Here is an 18,190-nt window from a genome sequence, read left to right on the forward strand (position 1 = left end):
ACAGGAAACATGATTCTCAGTGCCTGTCCAGCTCAGAACATTCGACACAGGTACCTACATTCCCATCCCAAACAACACTACATACATTACAGTCCTGCTGGACACTACGAGCTACAGTACGTCAACGCCCACCCCAAACTATATTTTCTCTCAGTCATGTGTACCTAAATAAACTTAATTAACTACAGTGTGTCCAGTGCCTTGTGCTGGGTGTTTGATACCATCTGGAAGTGTTTATTACAGGTGACTCCCTCCATCCTGCTAAATGTATATTAAAGACACTAACTGAGAAACAAGACAAACTTGACATACCACGGCCTCTTAAAAATTCACCTCGAGGTGAGTGATGTGGTCCAGCAGTGGTGTCCTGGCCCGGGTCTTATACAGTCGGTGACCCGGCTGTAGTACTGCCGGGTCACCGACTCCTCTTAACGGGCCAGGAACTTTAGTGTCCGTAATTACTAACTCGACCCACCACCATTGTTGTGAGGAGTGTCTGAGGAACATTATCACAGAGTTTGTGCCCTCCCTGCCCGTCCATCTTCTTCCCCTGCCACTAATGTTCACCTGTTAGGGTAAACCCCTGCTTCTTTCCCTACTAAATACCTTGCTTTTCACCAACCTATTCTTGTACTTTCCCTACTTCCCTGTTTACTCCATCCAGTCTTTAGAATACCAAGTACATGTACTTGTAGTAAATAAAGATATTTATTTATTTATTTAATGTTCTCCCGAATGGAAATAAGTCATAGACTTTTTTTGGGGAGTGGGGGTTGTCCTAGGTAATTTACACTATGTATGATAACTGTTCTTATGTGTACCTGTGCCTCAATAAACTTACGTACTGTGCAAGTTGTACAGTACTTACAGAAACAAAGATAATAATTATTATATAATTACATTCTCTTCTCTTCATTCGCAAGTAGACCTGTAGTCCCCCATGACGGCATTCCTCGGTGACCAAGAAATTCCAGTCTTATTTTAATATATACACCCATTTTAATGTCATTTTACCAATTAGTACTTCTTACCGAATACACATATCTCCAATTAATATATTTTTGCACTTTTGTAAAGCAATATTCACTAATATTATTGTAATTATAATGGATAGGTGGGTAGCCCCTGCCGGCCGCCGCGCATGCGCACCTCACAAACCATGTTTGTTTTTATGAAGATTTGCCGCGAAGATGATCTTAATTAATGGAAGTAACAGTCCACTGTCATACGAGAGACCAGCACCGGTGTTCATCACTGAACACAGACCATTGTCCACCAAGAAGGTAAAGAAGTAATGTGATGTGTGTGAGAGAGAGGAAGAGTGAGTAGTGTTGTGTGTGGCCTCCAGAGTCTTCAGGAGGAGGATGGCTTCATACTGGTGGAGGGATCTTGATCCAAGGCTTTGGAGCTTTCATCTAGGTTCCTAAGTGACATCTGGTATAGGTGTGGCTGAGTATCGGTATCGGTCATTTGTGGTGGTAACTGTACCAGTATCTGCCAGTTTTGATAGTATCGATATCTGTAAAATATTTAGTAACGTATAACTGACATCTCTTAACTTTCCGTTAGTTTATTTAGGTACATTTTTACACACTTTTCTGCTGATTACAGGTGTATTACCTAGTAACATGTGTAAATTAGTAAAATAACCCAAAAGTGACATTTCTTTGTGGTCCTTAACTTTGGGTTAACTTGGATAATTTACACATATTACTCAACAAGACGGTTGTAATCATCCAAAAACTGTATTATTATTATTATTATTATAATCAAGGGGGAAGCACTAAACCCGGAGGATTATACAGCGCCTAGGGGGGGATGTGGAAGGCATTCAGGCTTAATTTGGGGAACTGGAGCACAGATCCAATTCCCTAAATCAAGAGCCCCTCAACAACATCAAGGAACCTTCCTTGAGGGGCCAAAAACTGTAAATGTACCTAAATAGACATAATATCAGAAAAAGCTTGTAGGCATCATAAAATGTAAGAAAATATCTCATTTCTTTTGAGGAGCATCCTTCACTTATAAAATGTTTCATGATAATGTCTGTTCTCTTGTCCTTCAAGGAGGGATGAAGGGGCACCTTGTTGCTGGTAAAGTACTCTTGATCCCAGGAAATGAAGCTACCCTCTCTGTCAAACCTAATTACCGCCCATTCCCCAGTGTTACTTGACTGTAAATAAATAATTGTTTTACTTTCGTTATCCTATGTTAAATTTTACATTACTTACTATATAAAATTGTCAACGTTTCAGATCATATATGAGGCCTTGATGAGAACTTACTGACTCCTCATTGTAAGTGATTGGTCTTAATATGTAGTTACATTAATGTTTGGCTGCATTGGGTTATTCTAGACTAAAATAATACTTCATAATGCACATAACATCTGTGAGCCAAGACCATCATAAAATTTTTTGTAGTGTTTGCAAAAACTAAATGTAAACTTTCTTTGTTATTCAGGAGAAAGAGAGAGAGAGAATTATGCAGTTGTATGAGCACACCTTAACTAAGTATTGCAGGATTGATGTTGTATCGGTAAAGACTTTGATAACATTATTACAGTAGTGCTGCCTAAAAAATAAGATATGAAAGGTAACATCTTTGCACATTTTCTTTTAAATGCTTGAAGTATCTAGGTTGTGCTCCTAAACTATAGTATCAGCATGTTGTATTGCATTTATTAAATCTTAGATAACAAATACAGCAATCACAAGCACATTTATCTATAATGCATAGCCTGGTTTTCAGTCTCGTGGCACACCCAAGTTTGCCCAGCCTCCAAGAGCTCCAGTGAAAAGCTGCCCGGTTACGAGAATTTTCCCACGGGTAAACGACACAGATCGTCCTCAGGCCGTGTCTTTCCGTGAGGACACTGACACGTGTGAGTAATTTTGGGGAGTAAAATTTACACTCCATTATTGCAGTTTTTTTGTAGCCATAGTATTACTACTTAAATGAGCACTTGATTCCAAAACTCCTCAGTCAATATTTCCCAGTTTCTCAGAAATCAAGGTAATTAATTAATTTAATGCAAAATTCAAAGCTAAAATGTCTTATTATATTGTTTCTTTGGAAATGAGTTCCTACAGATTCCTCCTGTAATGGCTAATGAGGACCAATAAATATGTCTTAACTCATTGTTTGGAAGAAAATATTTGTTTTGCTATGTTTTATAGTATTTGATCATTTTTTTTACTACAGACCCATTGACTCACGAAATCGTAATGACACGATTGCAAACAAACCATGCCACGGGCGGGATTGAACCCGCAGTCAGAGTCTCAAAACTCCAGACCGTCGCGGCGGTCTGAAGTTTTGAGACTGACCGCGGGTTCAATCCCGCCCGTGGTATGGTTTTTTTTTTTACAGACCCATTCCCTTAATATTTTCTGATTTTAGAGATACTGCTTTTTGGTATTATTCCAGTTAGGATTTTGAACGTTTTTATAAATAGTAATTTACATTTTCTTTAACAGCTTTCATTGTGCAAAGTCCATTTTACAAGGCTGAGAAATCTGCACTATATTTTGAACAATGCTATGTAATAGAAGAGAGACTTGGAGCAGGTTCATTTGGAGAAGTATTTCGTGTTCGGAGCAAAGAGGATGGGAAATTATATGCTTGCAAGAGGACACTACTTAAATTTCGGGGGGAAGGAGACAGGTAGGAATTATACGTTTTTGTGTAGACTCTTGTTTTTTATTTAGCACAAGTTTTTCACATTTTCTGCCGGCTATGGCATTTTGATTTGAGTAACCCTCCCTTTTTGCTCTTGACACTAGACACTCCCAGCATACCTTATACCTTACCTATCATTTCAAAACTTTTGTGTTTTTTCAGACGTAGACGCATGGAGGAGGTACAGAAACATGAAACATTACCAAAGCATCAAAACTGTGTACAATTTTATCGTGCCTGGGAGGAACGGCAGCATCTTTATCTTCTGACTGAAGTTTGCAAGACATCACTTGCTGATGTAGCAGAAGATCGGCATGACCTCCCAGAATCTGTTGTGTGGGATTATCTAGTCGATTTATTACAGGTTAGTGCTTATTCCTCTTTAAATTAGGCAAAAAAATATAATTTTTTCTCTATTTTTGTGGCCATTTAAAATTTAAAGCTTTTAATGTTTTCCTCTGATATTACAATATTTGCTTTGATACTACAGTATGTAATACTTTTGTGATGCAGAGGCCAGTTATAATGAATATTCATTGCTGTACAACTTTATTCAACATAAAAATATTAAAACTGTACTCTTGTTTCAGGGTGTAAGACATTTGCACAAGCACAATTTGGTTCACATGGATATTAAACCCGAGAACATCTTCTTTGGATACGATGGACTATGCAAACTTGGAGATTTTGGTCTAGTCATTGATATTTCTCAGGTAAGATATGTCGTCCTCATTCAATTTAGTTATTTCTAAATTTCAGCATTTTTGTTAGCCCTTGTGTTATATTATTGTGGCATCTGTTGTCATTTAAGATTTTTGTGAAAGTAATGTGTTAGTTTGAAATCCTTCTTCAGTATATGCTAGAAACATTTCTATGTTAAATCTCTAAATTAAAAAAAAAAAACTTATTTTGTGAATATGATATTAATTTTGATTTATAGTCACTTGGCAAAAAATTTACATAGCATGAACAGTTTTTAATTTTCACTACAACACATAAGGTGAGGCAAGTAGAATATGTGATGTCAACACCATTTGATATTCAGTTTATTAATTTTATTACAATTTCTCAGGGCCCAGTGCATGAGGCCGTGGAAGGTGATCCAAAATATTTAGCTCCAGAGCTGATGAATCTACAGTTTGGGCCTCCTGCTGATATCTTTAGCCTGGGTATGACCATTTTGGAGTTGGCAACAGATCTAGATTTGCCCAAACAAGGAGATGCCTGGCAGCAGCTGAGGCAGGGAAGACTTCCTCCTGCAGCTATCCGTATGTCATGGGTATTTCTTTTCTTTTATGGTTGAATGAACACTTTGTATAGAGATTAAGATATATTTTGAGTACTGTAACCCAGTCACCAGTTCATTGTTTAAGCTGTGACATGAGAAATATATTTCTGAATGTAGGAATTTCTTTCCAAAGATTTTTTGTTTATTATACGGTAATCAGTTTCACAAAATTAGTGGTAAAATTGGGTTAACATACTTTTCTTTTGATATCTTTTTATTACACATTTCCATTTTTTCCTTGTGAGAGGCTTCTCACCACATGAAAGTGGAAAACAGGCAAGTAATTTGAGTTTGCTCATTACTACTGTATCTTTCTATTACAGTGGAACCTCAAATATCGAACTTTCTTCAGTCCAGAAGGCTGTCCAAGTGCCGTTACCGAATGAATTTATTCCCATAAGGAATAATGTAAATTAGATTAGTCCATTTCAAACCCTCAAAAATACACTTATAAAAGCACTTACAAAAATACACTTACATAATTGGTCGAGTTAGGAGCAGTTCGATTTTTGAGGTTCCATTGTATTTGCACTTAAGCAGGCAGGTGTCTCTTAAGTTTTTACCTCATTAAAGTTTTGAACCTGATTTATCTTAAATTATTTATAAAATACAAAGAAGATGCTGCTTTTGCATTGATGTACAGTATAAAGTTTTGTACAGCCGTGTTGTTATCCATTTTTGTTTCTGGTTTAGTGTTAGGAGAAACTAAATTGTTGTAATTTTTTTTCAGGTTTATCCAAGGACTTACAGTCAGTGCTGACAGGCTTCCTCCAGCCCAACCCACAAGAAAGACTCACAGCAGAACAAGCTCTTGCTCTTCCTCCTATCAAGAGAGTTCTTTATCACAAAACTATCAAAGACTACTGTCGAAAATCGGTAAAATATTTATTTTATTTGTTATGCAGTTTTAAGCAATTAAGCACACAGATGAATATGGTTAAAGACATTTTTATGACAATATGAGCCATCAGCTGTGGAAATAATTTATTTGGAGAGGGAGGTTGTTAAAATTCATAATATTTTTCTAATAAAATACAGCCTCTCCTCACTTAACGACGTAATTGTTTACTTGTATATTAGAGCTGATTTCCTTTATTCTGTTTGTTTCAATATACGGTACAGTACTGTGTAAACATTTAAAAATATACCAGAAATGTTATAAATGGTGCAAAGGTGACATTAAAACAATATCAAAGGTGGTTGACACACACTCACTACTATTAAAGTATGCTCCTCACTTAGCTATGAATTCGTTTAACGACGCGGTCTTAGGAACGGAACTCCGTCATTAAGTGAGGAGATGTTGTTTAAAAATTTAACATTAATGAGATCAGCTCTTTTTACTTTTTAATGATGTGTAGGTTGAATAAAAAAAAAAGTTATTTGTAGGAGTTACTGTCTGACAGTGGAGAATATGACCAGTGAAATGTATAGTGAGCAGGCAAATGTAAAACACTAAATATGTAGACTATTATGGTAGTGCTATAGATTGCATGTAATTGAAGATTAGAGTTGGAGGAAAGAAGTGGCAACTGTGTCAAAGACAGTGAATGTAGTAAAGTCCTATGTTATTATTTTAGTAAAGTTCCTTTACAGACAGTTGATTAATTGAGGTGGGATATGATAGCTATCCAAAGGAGTGTTCTACAGGTATAGATGGTGCTTGTTTTTATATCTTGCCATTAAGTACTTTTCTTCCAGATTATGAAAGCTAAGAACACATTAATGCAGACATGGCTGTACCTGGTGGTATTCCTTAGCTTCCTAGCACAACCTCTCAAATGTCTGCAAAAAAGTAAAGCTTCTGAGGACTTGCCAAACCTCTCAAGAATAAACAATTCTGATTCTGACTTCACAGCTGGATTTTCTGATGGTGAGTTTATCAACTGGTTATCCCCACAGAGAAGATGGGGTGGGGTTTGGTTATGACTTAAGGTGTTCAAGACAACAGATTTAGAAAAGGGAGATGTGCAGATCAAACATTTCCATCAAAATACACAAGTGAGCAATGCTTAGATAAGGAAGGAACTGTTTGTTACATTATTGTATTTGAAAAATTCAAATAACTAACAATTGGTGAGTGATGTGGCAAGTGCCAGTTGTGTGAAGTGGGTGATAAGTTACTAATTATAAAGAAAGAATTATGAAGAAAGTGAGGGACCTGGTTATGGTAAGGTTGTGTGGTTGCACGAATAATGTAATTTATACAGCAGAAGAGGGTTTAAGTTAGTTTGGTCATATATTAAGAATGGAGTTAATTTGATAAAGAATATACAATATAAAATTTGGGTGAATGGAACTGTTGGATGAAGAGTGCAAGAGGTTGATAGGTAAACATGTGTGGATGCAAATTGTCTTTGGAAGTTGATGTTTTGTCAGTGTTGAGTTAGGTAATATCTATGAAGGTACTCAGGGAAACTAGCCTCTTTTCAGTTTTAAGAGGTTGAAAAGTATAGTCCTTGCGCTCTGGTGAGGTAGAAGTAGATGGTTCGGTTAATGGCTAGTTTCTTCTCAATAGGAACTATCAGATAAGCTAAACAAGTTTTGTCAGTGTCCAAATGCAGAAAACACGTAATTTCATTTTTTTTCTCGAGCTTTCCACGTCATACTTTTTTTTTTTTCCATGGGTGAAGCGGTTTAATCATTGTTTGTAGGTTGTGTATCTTGTCATAATACTATTATTGTTAATTGATCATTGCATTACTCACTATTGGTAACCCCTCCTTGATTTGTTGTGCTTGGTTTACCACTTGTAGATGATGGCATTGATGACCAGAGTCTAGCACAACCCTTAAGTGACATATCAACCTCAAGTAGTGAAGCCAATCAATACACTCGCAAGCCATTTGGTAACTCTACACCCATTGGATATCAATTCAAGAAGCAAACAGATTTTATCACTGTGTCACCCACCATCAGAAATAGGTAAGGGTATATTTGTACCTTTTTATTAGTAGTAGTACATCCATGTAGTTTTGTGCTTGTGCAGTAATGATTTCGAAAAAAATTGTTAGAAAATAAGTCTTAATAAATGTGGCAAAACAGGAATTTATAAGACAAGGCATTTATTTTTCCATCCTTATTCAGCCCATTCTTGCACCACAGGCAGTAGTTGTGCAGGTGTTAATGTTTCCTGGGGTTGTACACCCACCATGTATGCATGTACACATCCCTCTGAGCAGGCTTCTTTCTTTCTTTCTTTCAACAAACGGGCCATATCCCACTGAGGCAGGGTGGCCCAAAAAGAAAAAAAACACAAGTTTTTTTTTTAATTTAGTATTCTATAAAGGAGAAGGGGTTACTAGCCCCTTGCAACCCCTTGCTCCCGGCATTTTAGTTGCCTCTTACAACATGCATGGTTTATGGAGGAAGAATTCTGTTCCACTTCTCCATGGAGAATTGCATTTATTTATGCAGGTAGAATATTTTACAAAAGTAATGATATATGTTGTAATTATGAAAATTTCTGAATCTTTGCAGCCTAAATGCTAGCCTAAATGTGGGCGAAAGTCCATCTTTTCTTCACCGGCGAAGTGTTCACTCAAGATCAGGAAGACAGTTTGGTCAACATGTGAACGTGAGTGGGAGTCTCAGTGTGCCATGTACGCCCAGCCCGAAGATTCCTGTAGATGAGGAGCCTTTGTCTTCCTTTAACCTTACATCAAGGAACCTGATGGATTTGTTCAATGCTGCAGAGTCTGATGACGATGATTGATTTTTCAGTAACTTTTCAGAGTCTGGGTTAATATGGGAAAAGAGAACATTATTTAATTGTTGTGAAAGAAGTTTTCTCTTGTATATAACACAGAAGAACAGTAATATTGATAATCATACATTAAGGAAACAAAAAAAAAAAAAAAGTTTGGGGTAAGTCATTCTTTAATACATAGTGACTCTGGGTATAAAGAAATAAGATGTATTTATTTTAATGACTTGTTTTGTTTAAGGGATAAACATTACAAATCAGAGTGTTCGCACTTGTCAATCCATAATTATAAGAGGCCATTATGCAAAATCTTGGAGCTCAGTGATGTGGCCTGTGGAGTGTAGCGTTTCTACTAAACTAATGAATTAACATAGCGACAGTTTTTTTTGAGACTTGTGACATGGTATATTTCAAACATATAACTGACCTCGAAAACTATTAAGTGGATAATTTAAATATAAATTGGTTCCTTTTATATTTAAGAGTTAGAAATGTCTGACTCACGGTGCAATTGAGAAGCCTCCCACTCCACTGTTGTTAACATAAAACGTTCTAATAAAAATAAAATAATTAACATTTGCAATGAAGGACAGTAAAAATCAGTAGTTATAAATTTAGCAAACATTTGTGTTGACTTAGCAAGATTTTATTGTAACATGGCATAACTGATATTTAGAATTGGATTCTGTAGTTACATGTGAACAATAGATTAATTTGTAATATGCACTATTTTTATATCTGATACAACCAGAGGATATTTATATTTTACTAAATTTTGTATTATTGTACATTATGTAGTGCCTCGGATTACTTGTGTACATATGTATACCCTAAATATATTTGAAATATAGGATTAGTTAAAAAATAAGGTCCAGAGAAGCACCTCAGAATGTGCATTTTAATATGGCAGCCCAGCATTAAAGGAAGCTGAAGCAGCTTACCAACAGTAACACTGGTCAAAAATCACTTGAGTGGATCACAGTGTTTAATATCATTGTAAATGCTTTTGATAAGAGTAACTTGTAATGGCAGTTGTTTCTTGTTCCTTGAAGGCTATGAGCCAAAGGGTTAATGATACTTTGCAGAAAGCTGGATTATGATGATCAAGGGTCAGAAGTTTCATGGAATAAATGCAGTGTATTGTAAACTTCCCATTGTGGTAGTCATGATCACAAGATGTATGCATTCTCAAATTGAAGCATTTAGGGGAGATGAGTGGGTGTATCCTGCAGTCCTAGCACAGTATGTATTAATGTTCAACAAAAGTGAGGTTTTCATACATGGGTAATAGAACTTCTGTAATATTCAGAAAACTTAGTTAAAATTAAGCCCTTGTGGCTTTGCGCTTCTTTTTGATTATAATAATAATAATAGTTAAAATTAAAAAAAAAAAAGTCTCCTAAAAATGTGAATATTAAATATAGTTGGGATTACCAGACACAAGAACATCCCTCGCTCTTCTTTGTTGGTGCAATGAGACGCGAGATGATAAAGTTGCGTTACACACTAAGCATCTATATACATTACAGCTGAATTGTACTAATGCTTTTTGCAATGTGTTCATTTGGTTCAAGAGCAAATAACCTATATAAATAATTTGCATGAGGTAGTCAAGATATTGCTTAACCCTTCAACTGTCCAAACGTAGATGTACGTTTTCACTCATAGCGCTCCGACCTTGATTTTCTCCATAAGAAAGCCTGTAAAAACAAAATGTAGATCTACGTTCAGAGCGCTACGCGAGTGAACGTAGATCTACATTTGGACAGTTTAAGGGTTAATAGCATGGGGACAGGACTAAGGGACTACTTTGAGAAATGAGTAGAAAAAATGGGTGTGAAGATAAGGGCAAGTTAATAGTTGCAATACATGCAGTTATACGTGTACAAATAGATTTACTCCAGCACAATACAATGTTTTTAAACCAAGAATATACTGTATATTTATTTTATGTGGAGTATATCACTGATTATAAAAATCTTACAAAGCAGTCCATTATGTGTGCTTCCAGTTGCATAATAATTTTACTAAACTGATCTCATGTTCATAGTGTAAGTATGGTAGAAATAGAAGTTGACGAGCTACAGTAGCAGGTGTCTTACCTGGTGGTAAGTTCTTCTATGCTTAAGGTATACAGGTTGTGCAATGTGTGAAAACAATCTATAACTGAATAATATCTATGCAGATGTATTTGTAGTGTATGATTTATTCCTCAAAGGCAAAACCTTTAACCCTTAAACTGTCCAAACGTAGATCTACGTTTTTTCAACATTTGAAAGTACGTATGTAAAAAAATGTAGATCTTTTTTTTTTTTACATTTGAAAATATGTAAAAAAAACTGATCTACATTTTTTTTTTGTTATATTTGAAAATATGTAAAAAAACGTAGATCTACTTTTGGAGCACTATGCATGTGAACATAGATCTGTTTGGACAGTTTAAGGGTTAAATTTGGTAAATTTCTCCTGTCAAAATAGAATTCTTAATGCCAGCGAGAGGCTCATGGTGTAAGGAATTGGACGTGGCATTCCCTGTTCCTTGGATTTCATCTGATTTCTTTCCATTTTTCAGGTGCCATATGGCCCCATGGGTTAAGCACTTTCCCCTAAATGTAAATAAAAATTTGGTTAATACAGGGTTGAACTCTTCAGTGTTGACCAAGATAAGTTTCTCGCTGCTGGTAAGTAACTCTTGGTCCAAGGAATTGCATTTATCCTCTTCCCTCCTTGTATGAAACCTGACTGTTTCCCATTTCCAAGTGCTGTATGACCTCCTACAGGTTTAGCACTCAACTTAATCTTCAGTGCTTTTAGTGGATAGTGAGGTTCAGGTTAGGGTAGGTGGACAGGGGGATTATTTCTCATTGAAAGTGAGGCTTAAACAGTGATGTATAATGTAGACATGGTAGTTTAACATATTTAAATATGGAGGATGCCCAAAAAAAAATGAATGCTAGGGTGTGGAATTAAACAGATGATGGTTGTGATAAAATTTAGTTTAGCACTTTTTCTTCATTATAATATTAATGTAATAAAATGTGAGTGAGTTGTAACAGTTTCTCTTAGCTGATGCAACGTATTGTGAGAGATCCTGAATTTAAGTTTGAAAGGGTGAATGAATTTAGGAGGGCATGTAAAAGAAAATTAAAAGTGAACATAGAGCAATGGAAGATTAAAGGAAGTAAAGAGTGCTGTATATGGCCCTTGTAGGTTTAGCACTTCTTTTTTTATTATAATAAAGGAAGTAGATGTGTTTAGATATTTTGGTCTGGACATGTCAGCAAATGGTTCTAAGACTGATGAGGGGAGAGAAAATATAGGTGGTGTGTTGAGTAAAATACAAAGAGAAGCAAGGTGATATATGAAAGTACAGTGGTACCAACTTTTTTTTTTATGGGTCTTGAATGTTGCAATGAGGCTAGATGCAATTAATGTCATGTTTGAGTAATGTGGTGTGAAAATTATGCAGAGGAACTGTATAATCCTCCGGGTTTAGCGCTTCCCCCTTGATTATAATAATAATATTCAGAGGAAGTAAAGTGTAGAAATTAAAGGATGGTGTGGGTTGCCAAGGGCATAATTCAGAGGGCTAAGGGGTTGGTTAGGTGGTTTGGGCATTTGATGATGAATAGGTTGAAGAGGAGGGTGGATAAATTTGAGGTAGAAGGGAAAGGGGACATCCTAGGAATGGTTCGAGGGAGGGGGTACAAAAGGCTTTTGAGTTTTAGGGGCTTAAGTATTCAGCAGGCTTGTGAGAGATTGTTGGACACGAGTGAAGGGAAACGAGTGGTTTTTAATTGGCATCCTGCTGGAGTAAGGTAACTTCTATGAATGGATTCATGGAAACTGGTCAGCCAGACTTGAGTCCTGGAGGTGGGAAGGGCAGTGCCTGCACTCTGAAGAAGGGGTGGGAATGTAGTTGGAGGGGTAATCTGATTGTGATGTCAGCACACTTTTGGAAAGGCAACAATTGAGTTGACGTTGATGATTGTTTTCTTTGAGGTGTCTCTGCTCTGCTGAGATGGCCAGTGAGTAAAAAAATAAATGTTTTTTTATTATTATTTAAAAAATGAGTCAAGTCTTGAGTTTACATGATATGTTCCTCATTCAAGCTTTTCGAGTTACCCTTCCCTTGGATCAAACAATATAATACATACTGCATATAGGCCTTGTGGTTGTCGATGACTTGTTTATAATTACTGTACCTCAAGATCTCTTATCAAATATCCATAAGATTTTATCTTACACATTCATGAAGGCAACTTTATCTTTAAACATTTTTTTATTACAGTATCTGACATTATCGACTTTAATTCCATTATCCTTTAATGGCTGCTTTTGTGTAATTCTGCATCTAAGTTTGCAGGTTCACAGGGTGACCCCTAGCTCTTGGTCAAGTGTATTAGGGTGTGAAGTCGCCAGTTTGTAGCTTCAAGGTAAATTTTTATAACTCTTGACTTTGCATCTTAATTTCATGCATAATGAGTAACTCCCTCCAAGCCTCGTGTGTCCTAGCATACCTTTTCTTAAAATTATGTATAATCAAAGTCATGCCATTTCCTGACCACCCTGTGTGTGAGGTAAGAATCACGGTATAGAGCGCGTCATTATAAATCATGAGATATCTGACCTGCAATAGAAAATGAAGTGTGGGTTTGTATTTCACTAACTCCAACCACTTGAGTGTTCTTTGTGTGCACGCTCACACAAACGTGCGTGTGTGAACACGCACGTGCACACACCACATGTATGCACACGTTTATGCATGTGACAAGAGTACTGTGCAAGGGAAATGGTTTTGTTTAGGAGTGTAAAAAAAGTAAGTGTCTAGTGTCAACATGGGTGCACGTGTGTGTGTGCGTGCGTGGGTACTCACTTACATGTGGTTGCATTGGTCGATTCACAACTCCTGGCCCCGCCTTTTCGCTAGTCGCTACCAGGTCCACACCCTTTCTTTGCTCCAAGAGCTTTATCGTACCTCTTTTGAAAGTCTATGGATCCTGCCTCCACTGCTTTACTCTAGATTGTTCGGCGCGCGCGCGTGTGTGTGTTTGGACTCACCAATATGTGTTTGCAGGGGTCGAGTCACAGTGTATAAGAGAGAGGAGAGTGTACACTGGTGGTGTCGGGTGTCAACATACGTGTCATCTTTAAGAAAGTCTTGGCACACCAGACAGTCACACTCGCCAACCTATGTTCCTTCCTCACATGAAGGTTTTTTTTTCTTTTACACATCAACTTTACAGGCTAAAAGCTGTTATCTTATTTCAGGCCCCATCCCTATCTAAGGTATACTATCCCTCACTTCGATGCTTCCCCTCACATGCCACGCCTCTCCCTCAGTTCAATGCTTCCCCTCACATGCCTCGCCTCTCCCTCACTTCAGTGCTTCCCCTCACATGTCTCGCCTCTCCCTCACTTCAATGCTTCCCCTCACATGCCTCGCCTCTCCTTTATTTCAGTGCTTCCCCTCACATGTCTCGCCTCTCCCTCACTTCAGTGCTTCCCCTCACATGCCTCGCCTCTCCCTCACTTCAGTGCTTCCCCTCACATGCCTCGCCTCTCCCTCACTTCAATGTTTCCCCTCATGCCTCGCCTCTCCCTCACTTCAATGCTTCCCCTCATGCCTCGCCTCTCCCTCACTTCAGTGTTTCCCCTCACATGCCTCGCCTCTCCCTCACTTCAATGCTTCCCCTCATGTCTCGCCTCTCCCTCACTTCAGTGCTTCCCCTCACATGCCTCGCCTCTCCCTCACTTCAATGCTTCCCCTCATGCCTCGCCTCTCCCTCACTTCAGTGCTTCCCCTCACATGTCTCGCCTCTCCCTCACTTCAGTGCTTCCCCTCACATGCCCCGCCTCTCCCTCACTTCACTTCTCTGGCGGGGATGATAATAAAACTAGAGACATCCAAGAAAGAGAAATATAGTTGTAGGAGGGAGATGTAGAGAAAGGTAACATCCAGCTTGACATCTGATAAGAGTAACCAAAACAATATAGTGTTTGGGCGAGTGTTGACAACATTGTATCACCTTCAGTAGGTAGCCAGCCAGGTCAGGAGAATATATATTCATATGTCTGCAAAGCTGTAGGACCCTTACGGTTTAGCGCTTGGTTAGGATTATAGTAATATGATTATAATTGAAAAGAAGTCTGTTATTGGGTTATCCTAGATTAATATATACGTGTATATTAAACTAAGAAGTTATTTTTTTTTAATTCTTAACTTGTATAGTGATGAAATGGTGTTGTGAGGGAGAAGTGTTGGAGTAGTGAGAGAGGTGTTGGAGTAGTGAGAGAGAAGTGTTGGTGTAGCGAGGGAGAAGTGTTGGTGTACCGAGGGAGAAGTGTTGGTGTAGTGAGGGAGAAGTGTTGGTGTATCGAGGGAGAAGTGTTGGTGTAGTGAGGGAGAAGTGTTGGTGTAGCGAGGGAGAAGTTTTGGTGTAGCGAGGGAGAAGTGTTGGTGTAGCGAGGGAGAAGTGTTGGTGTAGCGAGGGAGAAGTGTTGGTGCAGCGAGGGAGAAGTGTTGGTGTAGTGAGGGAGAAGTGTTGGTGTAGTGAGGGAGAAGTGTTGGTGTAGCGAGGGAGAAGTGTTTGTGTAGCGAGGGAGTGCTGGTGTAGCGAGGGAGAAGTGTTGGTGTAGTGAGGGAGAAGTGTTGGTGTAGTGAGGGAGAAGTGTTGGTGTAGCGAGGGAGAAGTGTTGGTGTAGCAAGGGAGAAGTGTTGGTGTAGCGAGGGAGAAGTGTTGGTGTAGTGAGGGAGAAGTGTTGGTGTAGCGAGGGAGAAGTGTTGGTGTAGTGAGCGAGAAGTGTTGATGTAGCGAGGGAGAAGTGTTGGTGTAGTGAGGGAGAAGTGTTGGTGTAGCGAGGGAGAAGTGTTGGTGTAGCGAGGGAGAAGTGTTGGTGTAGCAAGAGAGAAGTGTTGGTGTAGCGAGGGAGAAGTGTTGGTGTAGCGAGGGAGAAGTGTTGGTGTAGCGAGGGAGAAGTGTTGGTGCAGTGAGGGAGAAGTGTTGGTGTAGCGAGGGAGAAGTGTTGGTGTAGCGAGGGAGAAGTGTTGGTGCAGCGAGGGAGAAGTGTTGGTGTAGCGAGGGAGAAGTGTTGGTGCAGCGAGGGAGAAGTGTTGGTGTAGCGAGGGAGAAGTGTTGGTGCAGCGAGGGAGAAGTGTTGGTGTAGCGAGGGAGAAGTGTTGGTGCAGCGAGGGAGAAGTGTTGGTGCAGTGAGGGAGAAGTGTTGGCGTGGCGAGGGAGAAGTGTTGGTGTAGCGAGGGAGTGCTGGTGTAGCGAGGGAGAAGTGTTGGTGTAGTGAGGAAGAAGTGTTGGTGTAGTGAGGAAGAAGTGTTGGTGTAGTGAGGGAGAAGTGTTGGTGTAGCGAGGGAGAAGTGTTGGTGTAGTGAGGGAGAAGTGTTGGTGTAGTGAGGGAGAAGTGTTGGTGTAGCGAGGGAGAAGTGTTGGTGTAGCGAGTGAGTGCTGGTGTAACGAGGGAGAAGTGTTGGTGTAGTGAGGGAGAAGTGTTAGTGTAGTGAGGGAGAAGTGTTGGTGTAGCGAGGGAGAAGTGTTGGTGTAGCAAGGGAGAAGTGTTGGTGTAGTGAGGGAGAAGTGTTGGTGTAGCGAGGGAGAAGTGTTGGTGTAGTGAGGGAGAAGTGTTGGTGTAGCGAGGGAGTGCTGGTGTAGCGAGGGAGAAGTGTTGGTGTAGTGAGGGAGAAGTGTTGGCGTAGCGAGGGAGTGCTGGTGTAGCGAGGGAGAAGTGTTGGTGTAGTGAGGGAGAAGTGTTGGTGTAGTGAGGGAGAGTGCTGGTGTAGCGAGGGAGAAGTGTTGGTGTAGTGAGGAAGAAGTGTTGGTGTAGTGAGGAAGAAGTGTTGGTGTAGTGAGGGAGAAGTGTTGGTGTAGCGAGGGAGAAGTGTTGGTGTAGTGAGGGAGAAGTGTTGGTGTAGTGAGGGAGAAGTGTTGGTGTAGCGAGGGAGAAGTGTTGGTGTAGCGAGTGAGTGCTGGTGTAACGAGGGAGAAGTGTTGGTGTAGTGAGGGAGAAGTGTTAGTGTAGTGAGGGAGAAGTGTTGGTGTAGCGAGGGAGAAGTGTTGGTGTAGCAAGGGAGAAGTGTTGGTGTAGTGAGGGAGAAGTGTTGGTGTAGCGAGGGAGAAGTGTTGGTGTAGTGAGGGAGAAGTGTTGGTGTAGCGAGGGAGTGCTGGTGTAGCGAGGGAGAAGTGTTGGTGTAGTGAGGGAGAAGTGTTGGTGTAGTGAGGGAGAAGTGTTGGCGTAGCGAGGGAGTGCTGGTGTAGCGAGGGAGAAGTGTTGGTGTAGTGAGGGAGAAGTGTTGGTGTAGTGAGGGAGAAGTGTTGGTGTAGCGAGGGAGAAGTGTTGGTGTAGTGAGGGAGAAGTGTTGGTGTAGCGAGGGAGTGCTGGTGTAGCGAGGGAGAAGTGTTGGTGTAGTGAGGGAGAAGTGTTGGTGCAGCGAGGGAGAAGTGTTGGTGCAGCGAGGGAGAAGTGTTGGTGTAGCGAGGGAGAAGTGTTGGTGCAGCGAGGGAGAAGTGTTGGTGTAGCGAGGGAGAAGTGTTGGTGCAGCGAGGGAGAAGTGTTGGTGCAGCGAGGGAGAAGTGTTGGTGTAGCGAGGGAGAAGTGTTGGTGCAGCGAGGGAGAAGTGTTGGTGTAGCGAGGGAGAAGTGTTGGTGCAGCGAGGGAGAAGTGTTGGTGCAGTGAGGGAGAAGTGTTGGCGTGGCGAGGGAGAAGTGTTGGTGTAGTGAGGGAGAAGTGTTGGTGTAGCGAGGGAGAAGTGTTGGTGTAGCGAGGGAGAAGTGTTGGTGTAGCAAGGGAGAAGTGTTGGTGTAGCGAGGGAGAAGTGTTGGTGTAGTGAGGGAGAAGTGTTGGTGTAGCGAGGGAGAAGTGTTGGTGTAGTGAGCGAGAAGTGTTGGTGTAGTGAGCGAGAAGTGTTGGTGTAGCGAGAGAGAAGTGTTGGTGTAGTGAGGGAGAAGTGTTGGTGTAGCAAGAGAGAAGTGTTGGCGTAGTAAGGGAGAAGTGTTGGTGTAGTGAGGGAGAAGTGTTGGTGTAGCGAGGGAGAAGTGTTGGTGTAGAGAGAAGTGTTGTAGTGAGGGAGAAGTGTTGTAGTGAGGTAGAAGTGTTGGTGTAGCGAGGGAGAAGTGTTGTAGTGATGGAGAAGTTTTGGTGTAGCGAGGGAGAAGTGTTGTAGTGATGGAGAAGTGTTGGTGTAGTGAGGGAGAAGTGTTGGTGTAGTGAGGGAGAAGTGTTGGTGTAGTGATGGAGAAGTGTTGGTGTAGTGATGGAGAAGTGTTGGTGTAGCGAGGGAGAAGTGTTGGTGTAGTGAGGGAGAAGTGTTGGTGTAGCAAGAGAGAAGTGTTGGTGTAGCGAGGGAGAAGTGTTGGTGTAGCGAGAGAGAAGTGTTGGTGTAGTGAGGGAGAAGTGTTGGTGTAGCGAGGGAGAAGTTTTGGTGTAGCGAGGGAGAAGTGTTGGTGTAGCGAGGGAGAAGTGTTGGTGTAGCAAGAGAGAAGTGTTGGTGTAGCGAGGGAGAAGTG

General features: G+C 40.2%; 1 protein-coding gene across 1 annotated transcript; it reads left to right on the forward strand.

Moving 5' to 3' along the window:
- The first annotated feature begins 1,123 nt into the window (after positions 1–1,123).
- Positions 1,124–10,865, forward strand: Myt1 (protein kinase, membrane associated tyrosine/threonine 1). Its single transcript, XM_070093946.1, has 10 exons — positions 1,124–1,283; positions 2,752–2,884; positions 3,480–3,666; positions 3,844–4,045; positions 4,272–4,394; positions 4,754–4,949; positions 5,700–5,845; positions 6,671–6,842; positions 7,726–7,894; positions 8,450–10,865. The coding sequence occupies exons 1-10, from the start codon at positions 1,191–1,193 to the stop codon at positions 8,682–8,684; spliced, it is 1,656 nt and encodes a 551-aa protein (XP_069950047.1). The 5' UTR covers positions 1,124–1,190; the 3' UTR covers positions 8,685–10,865.
- The last annotated feature ends 7,325 nt before the right edge of the window (positions 10,866–18,190 follow it).

Source organism: Cherax quadricarinatus, chromosome 44 (genome assembly GCF_038502225.1).
Source record: "Cherax quadricarinatus isolate ZL_2023a chromosome 44, ASM3850222v1, whole genome shotgun sequence".
NCBI classification, from domain to species: Eukaryota; Metazoa; Arthropoda; class Malacostraca; order Decapoda; family Parastacidae; genus Cherax; species Cherax quadricarinatus.

Excerpts from the sequence above, each read along its gene's own strand:
- Myt1 (XM_070093946.1), top strand. The coding sequence starts at position 1,191 with ATGATCTTAATTAATGGAAGTAACAGTCCACTGTCATACGAGAGACCA. Across the intron at positions 6,843-7,725 it reads CACAGCTGGATTTTCTGATG|ATGATGGCATTGATGACCAG; the intron begins GTGAGTTTATCA and ends TACCACTTGTAG. Across the intron at positions 7,895-8,449 it reads TCACCCACCATCAGAAATAG|CCTAAATGCTAGCCTAAATG; the intron begins GTAAGGGTATAT and ends GAATCTTTGCAG.